The sequence below is a fragment of the Salvia hispanica genome, chromosome 6 (assembly GCF_023119035.1).
Source record: "Salvia hispanica cultivar TCC Black 2014 chromosome 6, UniMelb_Shisp_WGS_1.0, whole genome shotgun sequence".
NCBI classification, from domain to species: Eukaryota; Viridiplantae; Streptophyta; class Magnoliopsida; order Lamiales; family Lamiaceae; genus Salvia; species Salvia hispanica.
The window spans coordinates 16127924-16141837 of record NC_062970.1 but is presented as its reverse complement, the minus strand read 5'-3'; the positions used below and the strand labels follow the sequence as shown (position 1 = coordinate 16141837).

Here is a 13914-nt window from a genome sequence, read left to right as displayed (position 1 = left end):
ACACACTCCATCATCTCACTCCACCAACTCACTTCATTTATTAGACACTCCACCTCTCACTTCATTAATTACACACTCCACAAATTCCTTAAAACCCGTGCCATAACTAAATGTTACTACAAATGTGGGACGGATGGAGTATTATACTATGTTATAAGTGGAGATAAAAATATAAACTAAAATAGATTGTGTGACGTCATTGCGAGACAGAGGAAGTATATACTCCCTCTGTCCCACGTTAGGAGTCCCGGTTTACTACTTTTGGATGTCTCACTTTAGGAGTCCCGGTTGAAATATTACATAATTGGTAATAGGCCCCACATTCCACTAACTTTTTTCCACTCACATTTTATTATAAAACTAATATAAAAAGGTAGGACCCACATTCCACTATATTTTTTCACCAACTTTCCTTTACATTTCTTAATACCCGTGCCGAACTCAACCGGGACTCCTAAAGTGGGACGAATGGAGTATTATTTATTAAGATAGAATAAAAAAAAATTAATTTTATATTAAAATTAAATCAAATATGAACTATTAGATAAAAAATAGATGATGAGATGTAGGGTTTTCACTTGCATTAGTTACACGTGAAAAGAGTTTAAAGTTTATCGATTTGACGAGTGATCCACTATTTAAAACTGATTTTGTATTTCAATTTTTGAATGAACTTCACATTTGTTTGATCAAAATGTTTGAATTGTTAAAAATGAATTCATTAAAATAAGATATTGAAATACAAGGATTTACTTTGATCCACAATTAAATTTTATCAATCCCTAGTTCAAATTTAGTTACACTATGATAACCAAATAATTAGGATGGCAACACAAGTATTGTCAAAAAACATAGAACTGAATATCAAAATTATAAATTTGAAAAGCAAAGAAACTATCTTCACATCGTAGTGCAGTCGTTTCTTTCTGTCAGTATCTCCAATGCTGCCTCTAGGCCCTCTGCAAGAGCCGCGGCTGCTTCTGCCTCAGCTACTGCAGCTGCAGCCACACGAGATTTCTCTTCAGCTTCAGCCACCACTGCTTCTGCGACAGCAGCTGCGTGGGCAGAAGTTGCAGCGGCTTCTTGTGGAGTCATACTTCGCCATAAATGTAATTGTGCTTCAATATAGGCAGTAGGTCCAGCTTGTTGCATACACAATTGTTCAACAACTTTCAGCATCTCATTACGTTCTATTATGAAAATTGATAAAGCCAAGTGATAGCAGAAATATATGAGAATGACCGAACTATTAGATAAAGAACTCAACTAAATGATAAAATCTCAAACTAAATTTTAATATTTAAAGTCTGTCTTTAATGCAAAGAAACACAAAGAAATGCGAATGCACACCTCTCTCCAACTCTTGAACACGAGCAACCATCGATTCGTAACTGAAAAACAAAATATAACTAAATTAAACAAACAAACTTCTTCAATATAACAGTATGACTTAAACCCCATAATTACAACAAAAACATAAAGATTGAAACTTCAATCCAAGTCCAACTTAAAATATCCAATTTATCTTAAAAATCTTTTCAGAAAATTCAACTAATATCTTTTTCAAGAAGCACAAACGAAATTTTTTGATAATTACCGGGAAGGCGGGAAAATAATTTTTTTTATTCTGAGCTCTGGAACCAGGCGTCTGTGAATGAGGAGGCGGCATAAAATCGGAGATCAAATATTGTCTTCTTTTCTGAAATTTTATGTTAACTAGGGTAGTGTATAAAATAGGAGATCTCAAACAATTTTGAATCAACTTCTATATTTTGAATATATTTTATTCCTTATAAAATAAACATAACTTTGTAAATATGACAGTTCAAAGATCAAAATAGAATCAGGGTTTATCATTCGAGTCAAAAAAATGTATTTTAATGCGGTTAAATTAATTAGCCTGTATAAATTAGAGTTCCCTAAATTCGGAGTATATTTATTTGCTTTTATAGTTTGAAGAATAAGTAAATAGATTTTTTTTTTTTGATATTTTCTCATTCCATCTGTTAAGATTTCCTTCTAGTTTTGTTCTTTTAAGTTTTATTTTTATTTTACTTAGAATTTTATTTGCCTATATAAAAAGTCTCATTATTGGACTAAAAAGATTCATCTTTGAATATTAATATTACTATGAATACAGAAATATCATCACAATTATATTAATATTATATTGATATATTAGTATTATGTTAGATTTGTTGAAATTAAGCTGATTATCAAAATACACGAAAACTCAAATAAATATTCTTAAATTTTAAACATTCATTCCGAACATGTGCGATTGAGATCTCGTTATAATCTCTATAATAAGTAAATTCAAGAAAGTTATAAGAATTTAAAGTTTTGTGATGATTTCTAGAAGAAAGAAAGTGATTGGTCTTAACTCTCTTTTCAGTTTATTTGATAATTAATCTACTTAATATTATTTTAACTATTGAATCTCCAAATGTAATCCCTAAAATTAGCCTAAGTTATTACTCCCTCCGTCCCATTTAAGGTGACCACCTCTCCTTTTTTGTTTGTCCCAATCAAGATGGCCATTTTCCAATTTTAGAAATAACCTTATCTTTCCTCTCTCCTCATTAAAATATTCAACTACATTTTTTCTCTCTACTTTATTCTACCTAACAACACTTCCTAAAATCTCGTGCCACTCAATATGGCGGACGGAGGGAGTATTTGAGATCTAGTTATTTATCTCTAACTGGCAGCATAAGTATTGCGTCTCTATCCTTAATGCGTCAAAAATATACAAATGATAAATTAATCGTGTCATATGACTCATATCAATATTATGTTCTAAATTTTAAGTAAACAAACAATCTTCACATCGTAGTCGAATTATATTCGCTCCATCATGCTTTTATTATTAGCATTATTATTGTTAATACATTCATACAACAAGAAAGGACATACAGCAGTCTGCTACAACAATCTTAACCACAAATCTACCATCTTAAGCTATTAAAAGACACATCTTTCTCTTTTCATTTTTTCCCAGCAAACGTCTCTCATCCACTAATTTAACCATAGAATGAATCAGCATCACCCCAAAAAATGGTGACGGCGTCAGGCTCGCCTGGGAACACCTCCCCTCCCTCATGTTGTAGGCTAAATATCGTGCTGCTATATTTACATGAAAGATCTCATGTCCATGGAAGACAGTTAACCAAGTTTTGTTTGAGAGGATCTGTAAGCGGCTAGTGATCAGATTAAACCCCATCACGCAGGAATCATCTGTACATTCTTCTGTCAAGAATAAAATAAATAATGTGAGGAAGCAAAGAAAGACAAAGTGGGACAAACTTAATCCATCACACCAGACGAATGGTAAATAAGTGTACAAAAGCTTAACTCAAAGCCCAATATAAGACAAGGGCCCTCCCAAATCTTGCCATAATTATAACTTTAACCATGTTTATGTAACCCACCAATTTGTCAAGTTAAGCCATTATTTAATACTATACCAATTTAGATGATTTCTTTTCTATCAAACAACAAAGAAAAAAAATGTTATCTCTACATATCTTGACATGAAGCCCGTATTTCTTATCTTATTTTACTTATCTTCTTATATCCCACCTTTCTTATCAAACAGAGGTCATAGTGCAACAATATCACATGTCAAGTATCTTGCAATTGTTGTGGAATTGTTTGTAGCAAGCAAATATGCAATTGTTGTGGAATTAAATAAGAATGTCATTAAGATCTCACCATGTCGGGGGTGTTTCTTCCTTTCAGTGTCTTCAATGCTGCCTCTGCAAAAGCCTGGGCTGCTTCTGCATCAGCTTCTGCAGCCTCAGCCTCATGAGCTGCCTCTTCAGCTTCAGCCATTGCGGCTTCTGCATCAGCAACTGCTTGGGCAGCAGCTGCCGCAGCTTCTTGTGGAGTCATACTCCTCATCTTGGCTAACTCTACATCAATCTGAGATTTTGTGATATGACTAATGTCATAATGGCCAATTCTTGGAAACATCTTGTGTCTTCCTTCCACATAAATAGATGGATTCCTTCTTTGTTCAGATAATGTGGAGGCTCCGGCTATTTTATACTTGCGTTTCATCTGCAGAACAAGAAACAACCTCAAAGTTTCAGTCAATTTACAGCAAGTTCAGCTAAATTAAGATTTCTAGGAGTTGATATGCATGTAATACTCAGAAATAGAAGGGTACGGTGAAAATATTTTTGAGATAGTAAGAGACAATGACCTTGATAAGTTTCCCAGTTGCAGCCATATGCTTCAACTTTGCAGACAATATTCTCTTAAAGTTTGGAGGTGCCCAGTATTGATCCTAGGGAAAAAAGAAACTAGTACTGAGATTAGATGAAGATGGAGAATATAAACTCAGCAACTGTAGTTTCCAATCAATTCTCCAAGGCAAGAAAAAAGCCAAGAGGTATTAGGTGAAAAATAAATGCATGCAAGCGTACCATCAGAACTGCTGCGCCCCCAAACATCAATTTAATGTTCCAAATAATAAAAAGTACTCCACCAAAAAGTAAGTAAACAAAAAAAATATGCTGGAATAATTTAAGTGGAAAAATACAACAAGGAAACAAAAGAGTAACGATACATCTATTCTATTGTTTCTGGGAGAAAACAAAAGAAATTCCAGGGCACAAGAATCGCTATGTTAGATTGTGAATTTCAAAAATATAATGGTAGTGTTTATCTATTCTATCAAACAATTTATCCCTTTAAGCATATACTGCACACAGCTATGTTTATTACTGAATATTAAATCTACTCACTACAGATCACAATCCAACCAAACGCATACTCTCTTCTTCATCCCCTAAAAATAGAGACTTTGGGGATGACACATGTTCTAATGCAAAATTGGTAAAAGTAAAAGGTAGTTGAAGTAGTGTCACAGTGTAATGTATGGTGAAAGAGTTTCCAAAAATAAAAGTGGACTAATATTGGTGGATGGGGGTGGACGGATCAAAATGGCAAACGGGGACTATTTTCTACGGACGGAGAGAGTATTATTTTCCCAATACATCTATAGATTGTCTCCGAGCCGCATGAGGACCCCTATAGTTACTAATCATAAACAAATGGATATCAGCCAGCTAAGCAGTAAAGAACAGAATGAATGAATTTGACAGATGTTCACCCTGATAGGTGCAGCCAATCAGTAAAGAACAGAAAGAATATATTTAAAAGAAATTCACTTAATATTTTTGTCTGCACCAATATATATAGGTTGAGAAAAATTGCATTTTTACCAAAATAAGTCTAAGGAGGAGATGGCAAGAATGTTGTGACGAACATATAGTCATATACTACCCTCTTGTATTATAGAATGCACTTTGGGTCAATGTGAATATGGTGTTGGAGTATGGAGCCTGAATGTAATAAACAAAAGAGCCTGATTGCAGTGCCAAAATTTGTGGGTCCATGTTTCTGGCCCCGATGGAATCCTAATGGGTGGTTTAGGATTAGGACTTGGTTGCTACAGTATATAATGATTGTTTCCCTATGTATTTTGCATCTGAAAATCATAGTGAAAAACGGCTTGACATCTCCCCTATACATAGTTACATATAGTTATGATTTATGAACTGGGAAGCAATTCTCTTGTGTTCTTTATTGGTTTTTCATGGTTGTCTGTGTGTTATTCCCAACACATAGGTTAATAGCAAAGTGCATACAGATAAGCTGCAAGTCTGCATCAACCAAAAGAAAATTTCATGACATATTAAAAAAATAAAAATATCACCTCTATATATGCAGCTATTGATGTCTTGTTAGAGCCACCAGGCTCCCTGAAGTTGCTTATCGCCTCCAATATGAGATTGTCCAACCTTCAGTCATAGAAAACATAAACATCCACTGTCAGTTGATCCCTGACATTTAAAACAGAACTACTTTGAAGTTACTAGAAACACACACAGTAAGTAAGGATGTCCAAATTACAGGCATGCTGCTTAGAGAACTACCTATCAAATGGGTAAGTACCAAGTACACTGTTAGTCGACAGTGCAACTTAAGAAGCTTGCTCGTTAACAACATACAGGTGGCAGAATCTTTTGCCATTTTATACGGACATATGTCAAAAAAGGATAGTCATATATAACTGATTAGTAGAAAAAGATTTTAATCCAACTCATCTACATGAATGTAAATCAAACATAAAAAAAGAATGAGAACCTAAATAATTCATATACAGTTGTGACAGTGCCTTGTCAATTTTTTAGTAGGGAAATACAACTGAAAACTTGTAACATAAATGCATAACCTCATGATAGATCTCTTTGGCCCATCATTTGGTGAAGAACCTCCTGAAGGATCAAGAGACCTCGCATCTACTAGTTCGTCGTCACTTTGACTAAAAGTGGACAAAGCCATAGAGCTCTCTTCATGCTTGGGGGTAGGATGCATCCTTTTTAGAGACAACCTGGCCCTCTCCCGCGAGCCCCATCCATTTGTCATGACACTCATGTTCCTCCACTTGTCCTAACCAGCACTAGCATGAAATCAGAAACATCTAAACTTCTAAAACTCTAAAACGAGTAAATTGCATTATAACAACAAAAGCATTGGGGGCAGAAAAATTTTACCTTCAGATCAACATTGGATCTCAGATAGAGAACTTCACTGAATTGTGGGTCCTTCAGGATGGTACGCCATTTCCCTGGCCCGTGTTTAAGGACTCCAGCTTTAAGAGCTGCTTCTTCCTCTGGAGTCCATTTCTGCTTAGGTGCCCCCATTATTTCTAATACTGATAGATTGCTAAAATCGAGATTAACTGCATACAAGGTTAAAGACCATTAAGCGGCTCAGCTTATTCCCAAAACCATTTAAAAGTTCACGAAGAGCAAGCAACTGCCCTATCCTATCATCTAGGGGAGAGGGAAAACTACATCCTTAAAAACAAGCACATCTGTTATCAGCTATTTTCACGAATCAAATCCAATTAAAATACCCTGACCACACCCATCAAGTTCCATAAAATTTCACGGATCGACTCCAACTACAATCGCAGTTCGATTACCAAAACTCAATCGAAGCCAGAGGCGTTTTACATGACACATTAAAATTAGGAATGGAGGAGCTGCAGAAGCGAAACCCTAACCCTATTTTAACAAGAGAAGTGGCAATATCTGGCTGAAATGAATCAGTAAGCATCAAATATACAAGAAATATCACCTGAAGGCGGCAATTGCTATAGTGAATTAGAGATCTGACAATCAAAATCTCAAAACTCCCCCTTTCCCCTAATCTTTATTTCAATACCCAAATTTATCTGTGGGCGTGAATTAACGGTATTAGAACATCAGTTTGATGGAAGTTATCCTACTAAACTTTTTATAAATTAGTAATTAATAATGTCAAATTATCTTGTAGTAAATGATTATTCTCTCTATCAGAATTCGGAGGTAACCAACATAAACGAAAATTGAATATTCTATTTGAACTAAATAAAATTTAAAATATACGTAGTTCATTTTTTTTTTATTTTTCGGTTGGATGATAAAAAATAGAAATAATCGAATTTCACCTCCATAATATGTGTATCAGAGCATTCACAGTGGAAGGGTCCTCACATCCCACATCAGCATTTGGCCAAAGGGCCTATCTCCCTGCAATGGTAGGGCCATCCTATTCCATTTCATTTCCATGTCATCACTATTTTATTTTAATTTTTTATTAGAACTAAAAATGTTAATACGCAAATCTTCGTTGGTTCGCTTTTTCACTACGTCGTGCCGCCCCGGCAAGCACGCGCTGCACCACTCGGTTTATGACTTCGTAGTCAGAATCGCTACCGGAAGACATTTAATAATGTACTAGAGATAGAAAGTGTATTGAGATAAAAATGAGAGAAGATAAGATGTTAGTGTGGGAAATATAAATAATGGGATGTGGTATTTATAGTAGAAAAAATGAAATAAAAAATTATTAAAAAAAACAAAAAAAAAGGGAGGGCCGTCGATAGGCCCTTGCTCCACAATGGAGGGCCGATCGACGAGCCCTCGTCGACGGCCAAGGCCGATACATCGGCCCATTTGGAGAAAGAGGGGGGAGCCGCCAGAAGGCCCTTCCGCCACAATGATGGGGCGATGGAGGCCGACGGGGAACGCTCTCCCATCGGCCCTCCATTGTGAATGCTCTTATACTTAAAACCAAACTCTATTTGTGTTTAATATTAATAAATGTAATAATATTTAGATTTTATAAAGATTGCAATTGCTTGATACAATATAATTTTTATATTTTTGAATTTTTTTTTTGGATATACTCACTCCGTCCCAGTTTTGGAGTCACATTTTGTCATAAAAGTCCGTCCCAGTTTTAGAGTCACATTTAGAATTTTCCATATTTGGTCATATAATTTTATCCCATTGTCTATCAAAATTACATCAAAATGTCATTATCTACATTAAAATAAACCAAAACAAAAATAAAAAATCAAAAAGTCAAAAAGGGACCCACCTTCAACTAACTCACTTCATTTATTACACACTTCATCATCTCACTCCATTTATTACACACTCCACTATCCCACTTCATTTATTACACACTCCACCATCTCACTTCATTTATTATATACTCCATTAATTCCTTAAAACACGTGCCATAACTAAATGTGACTTCAAATGTGGGACGGAGGGAGTATTTAAGAAATTTTGATTTTTTTTTTCTGTTCGGATTTTGATTTTTCGGATAATTTGGTTTCCATTTTTCACAAAATTTTGATTTTCATTTGGTTGGCCAAAATCTAAATAAAAAATCGAATACTCACCCCTGCAGCCTTACTCTTTGAGAGATTTCGGAATATGAGATTAAATTAGATAAGCTTTAGTTTTTAGGTTTAAAATAGATGGTGTTTAAGAATATGAGATTGGGACATGTGAACTTTTCATTTTAAGGGACTATTGCATTTTTCTTTAATTTTCTCTTCTTTTTCTTATTATTTCTCTCACAAAATACATGAATTGACCAAACTACCCAACATAAGATTTCTTTCTCGGTCGATCTTTTCATCTTCACTCTCTCTGTTGGTCTCTCCTAGACAAGTATTGTGAGGGTGGAAAGGGTTAGTTGGCTAGTGTTTGATTAATGGTGGGAGAGAGTAATAGAGAAAGGGAAGAGGAAAGATCAATTGAGAAAGAAAGATGAAAAGAATGATTGAGAAATAATTTTATTTTGGATAGTTTAGTCAATTCACGTATTTTGTGAGGAAATAATAAGAAGAAAAAAATGCAACAATCTCCTAAAACGGAAAGTTCGTGTGCCTCAATAGTCCCATATTCTGAGGTCATACAATTTAATCCAAAAAACTAAAAGATTATCCTATTTAATATCATTCTGAAATCTCTCATTCTCTCTTACCAAAGCTACTTGCTCCATATTTTATTTTTTAATTGTCACAAGCTATTTTTACCAATTCTTTTTTTTGGCAAAAAGGTAAGTTGACATTCAAATTTTAATGTGCGGATAAAACATTATGTCTTGAAGGTCAATATCTGTAAGTCGAGAAAATATTCAGTGGTCATGATATACTAAGGTGACAATGTGATTTCGTATATTCTACGAATACATTCTTGGCATGTGGAAATAAATAGAGTTTCACTTCCAAAATGATATTGGTAACCATATTTATTTCCGCTTGTCAAAAATATATTGGTAATACATACCAAATCACATTGTCACTTTGTCAAATGTATTGGTAGAAACATAGTTAATTTTTCTAAGAGAATGAGACTCACCTTACCGAGAGAAAAATGTATCAAAAATAGAAGTTGACTATTTTTATAGGATGGACAAAAATATGAAAAAGACTATTTAAGTATGATTTTATTTATATTCCTACCAATTGGTTGTTTAACGATTTTGTTGAGTTTTATACCAAAATGTGGCTTAAAAGAGGTTAAGAATAGAAAATGTAGAATTTGGAGTCAGATACGCGAATTTTGCAAAGTGAGCGATAAACTGAAAAACGTTGGCCAATGACAGGAAAGATCTAGTGCTCCGCTACATTGGTATGGTTAGGGACTCTAGATATAATCCCAATTTTACACATAACTTTTTTTGAAATTTGCAAAAAAAAAATTCAATGAAAAATAATTAAAGAGTAATTAGCAAGCTATTGTGAGGCTGTTATTTTATAATAAATTATGTTCTTTCGCAAGTAATAATTAATAAATTTACTAATAAGGAATGAATATTTCTAAAAAAATCTTAGCTATTTTGTCGGAAACAATACACAAATTTTTTAGTCTTGAATTTTAGCTATTTTAGCTATTTCGGAGCATTTATTGTGATAGCCTTTTTTTTGGATTTCATTGCTAAGCCATTATTCTTCCCCTACTTAATTGTTCATTAAATGCTCTGGTAAATTACCTTTAAATGAGACTCTAGCCTATGATCTTTGTTGCATTTAAGTCTTCCTAGATAGCGATCGCCATTATTATTATACCCTAAAATGGCGGGTCGTTACATGAAGCTTACAAGGAATCATACCACGTAAAGAATCAAGGTTGTTAACATGATGCTCACTTAATTGCTCCAACACTTTGAAGAATTGATCATTATTATGAGAAAAATGTGACCAAAAACTATTATGCATATCATGTAGGGTATTCTCGACACAAGACATGTGAACCTTGTAAAACACCACATGAATCTTGTAAAACATAACATCAATCAACATAAGGAACTTATCGAAATAAGTCCCTCGCAATTGCTCTAACAATTTCAAGACATGACCGCACAAATGAGAGCAATGCATTATTATGACTTTAATCACAATATAACCCACAAAAGACATGTGAGTGGAAAAGTCCTTCACAAAACGACCATAGAACACCCCGATCTCATTGAAAGGTCTAACCATTTTGCAATGAAAACATAGCAAATACCAAGTTCTAAAGTCATCAACAATTTCAATTCTCTTGGTCCTACTATTCTCATCCACATATTTATGAAACTTAAAATTACAAACAAGAGAAGACTTAGACATCTTAGTATGCAAGGAAGTCATTCCAACATTCAAGTTAAAATCCATAAGAGCAATGACATGCCTATCAATGTATGAATTTACCAAGAAAGGGTCATCATATAATGCAAAGATAGATTTGGCACCCAAAAATTCAAGATCATGCCACCACATATAACACCAATTATCAATGCCAAAACTTTCAAGCCACATGGAATTTTCAACACTAATAACCTTTATATGCTTCATTGAATCTTTAGCACGAGTCAAGGTTAGAATACTTGAACCTTGGATAAGGAGCGGTTCAACTTGGCCTTGTTCACATGAGTTCATTACCGGTAAGAAGTTACTCGGTGCCTCCTCAACTCGGGGTTCACATTCCAAACCTTTCAATTTCTGCATCACAAAGTCTTTAAAATCAAAAGAGTTAGTGAAATAAGTGTCGCTCTTCTCACCAAGGGAAAAAAGGATATGGTGATTTAGAGCCCTCCCATGGGTGATCTTAGAGTCTAACAAGCAACCTTTTTTTCTCACATGCTTGTGGTTTTTCTCTCTTAAAAGCATTGATTGACACTCACCCTCACCATTCTCTCTTGGCTTTTGCATCTCCAATTTTTGCCTTTTCTCACACTCTATATTTTCTTCTCTCTCTTGATCATTCATTAAAGGCTTATTTACTTTTGCAATATCATTTGGCTTCATTTTCATGCTCAAGACTTGAAGGGCTTTTAATGGCTCACACTCGTTTTCGGCTTCCACTATGCTAGACACGCCATCATTAAAAGTTGGGCGTGCGTCTTCTTCATGTATGGCCGTGGAGGACTCTTCTTCATCATCATCGGCAACAAAATCCACCCTATGCTTGACATGCTCTTTAACAATGTGGTTAACATCGCCACACTTATTTTGAATCAAGCTCTTTGAAGGAGTGAAGTTGGATGACAACCACGACGAAACCTTCGTGTGATAGCTAGGATGAGATAGGTCCACCTTCTTTGGTGGGATGCTTCTTCGGCTTGTGTCTCCACCACCATGTCGAGGGCTTGAGCTCATCCTTGCATTACTTGAGACTTCCTCCTCCATTAACCACTCATGCACCTTATGACGATCATGATCCCTCATCCACCTAGAGTCTCCCATGGAACTTAGGAGCTTGTTCCCTTCTACTCCCTTTATCAAGTCCATCCTCATGGTACCTTGACTTGTAGCCACTCCTACCATATCTCTCTCGGTCACTAGGTGCCATGGAATGGTTATGTCTAACTCTATCTCTAAGGTGGCTTATATCCTCATGATACGCCGTAAATCCTCCTTGCATAGCATTCACAATACCCCACACCTCGTGCATCTCCTTCATGATTGAGGAGAACATCTCTTTGATAGTACCATCGGATGATGAGACGACTTTCTTTATAGGCGAGTTATGCCTAGAGTTCACCATTTTAAGTACCTACAAAACAAATTGAACAAGACTAGGGACAAGTCCCTTTTTGTTAGTAACACAAACAACACACACGCCCGAGAATGGAGAATTTAGTGAGGAGCTCACTTCCCATATTGTAAAATCCCCTTTCCCCAAACTCACACCCAATGTCACTCGGAGGGCTTAGAAATTTTGGTGGCTAGGATACTCTCCCTCACTTGCTCTCAAAGATGTTAATCCACAAGGGTAGCACAAATCACACACAAGCTATGCAACTAGGCAAGTAATTACTAGTTCTAGAAGCCACGAGATATAGTGAAAGCAAGGTACTAGGCCAATGGGACAATTCAACAAACACTTTGTGTGCACAATTTCAACCAACAACAATAGACCAAACAATTGATGAAATTTTGGCCTACAACTTTTAGACAATCAAATTGACGTACCCAAGAACACATATATCAATTTATAGCTAAAGCCCATGGATAGAACTTGAGATCTCTCTTCTTCTTTTTTTGACAATTTTTCTAACAATTTTCACCCTTTGGGATTTTTTTTTTCTTTTCTTACAAGAACAAGAACCAATGGCTTTGATACCAAATAATGTGAATCTTCTAGATTGAAGACTATGAATTTGCCCCGGACTTATTCTTGTAAATAAACCCAACAAATAAACAAGATAACCCAAGAAATGGAACAAAAAACATGGATAAAAGGATAGAGGATGGATTAGTGTTATGATTTAGGTGAAGAACAAGAAAGAAATCTCAAAGACACTTTCACATACAAACACCTAATGGCTCCACAAACTAGCAACACAAGAACTAGCAAGCATACCTTTACAATCAACCTTAGCCCGGCAAAAGATCGAATGCAACCCGAAGGAATTTGATAAGTCTTCAAAAGATGAAGAAGGTGAGCTCTCAAATATGGAGAAATGGTCTCTTACAAATATTCAAAAGCTGAGAATGAAAACCCTACAAAAGAGTATTTATACTAAAACAAAAGTAATAGGGAAAATAGTCTTTAAGAGCTTGAAAAATGGCATTTTCGGGCAAAACGCCCGGCCCGGGCGTTTTCTCTGTCGCCAGGCATTTTTGGCAGCTCTGTGCGACTTTCGTCAAACGGCCATAACTTCTTCATCTGAGCTCCGATTGAGGCGTGTAAGGTACTCACGCGAAGCTATTTTGTCGATGAAGATAATGGTGGTCTTAGAAGAGCATTTGGACACCATCTTGATAGGCAAATTCTGATTTGATTCAGACCTCCGAATCCGGCTTGGCTCCTTGCCATATCTCCACCTTCTTTTCGGACCCCAATCAACCCATGGCCCTCGATGTCGTTGCATCCTATGATTGTGAATCCCCGGATTCACATCAAGTTATCTAGGCGATTCGAGTTTTAATTTTACCACGGATGGTATTGAGGATGATATCGGAGGCGACGGAGTGATCGAAGGAAGGAAGGATTGAGATGAAGTGATGGAGGTAATCGAATGGAGTGACGGAGCGCAATCTCCAGTTGAGAGTCGCCAAAACCAGAA

General features: G+C 35.6%; 1 protein-coding gene across 4 annotated transcripts; it reads right to left on the bottom strand.

Moving 5' to 3' along the window:
• Positions 1-2833: 2833 nt before the first annotated feature.
• Positions 2834-7304, bottom strand: LOC125196409 (telomere repeat-binding factor 1-like). Of its 4 annotated transcripts, none has more exons than XM_048094913.1 (7): positions 7156-7304; positions 6567-6754; positions 6245-6462; positions 5726-5810; positions 4208-4291; positions 3715-4062; positions 2834-3249 (listed from the first exon to the last, which is right to left on the bottom strand). In XM_048094913.1, the coding sequence occupies exons 2-7, from the start codon at positions 6714-6716 to the stop codon at positions 3223-3225; spliced, it is 912 nt and encodes a 303-aa protein (XP_047950870.1). In that variant the 5' UTR covers positions 6717-6754; positions 7156-7304; the 3' UTR covers positions 2834-3222. The 4 variants fall into 4 exon arrangements, with proteins under 4 accessions (XP_047950870.1, XP_047950868.1, XP_047950867.1 ...); XM_048094911.1 differs by lacking the exon at positions 7156-7304 and adding an exon at positions 7001-7093 and having other exon boundaries at positions 2834-3246; XM_048094910.1 differs by lacking the exon at positions 7156-7304 and adding an exon at positions 7001-7089.
• Positions 7305-13914: the final 6610 nt, after the last annotated feature.

Bases quoted from the DNA above. Each gene is read 5' to 3' on its own strand.
- LOC125196409 (XM_048094910.1), bottom strand. From the start codon at position 7,040: ATGTGTCATGTAAAACGCCTCTGGCTTCGATTGAGTTTTG. The intron at 6,755-7,000 runs GTAATCGAACTG...CCTTGTATGCAG, and splicing joins CTGGCTTCGATTGAGTTTTG to TTAATCTCGATTTTAGCAAT. The intron at 6,463-6,566 runs GTAAAATTTTTC...AGTGCTGGTTAG, and splicing joins GATCCAATGTTGATCTGAAG to GACAAGTGGAGGAACATGAG.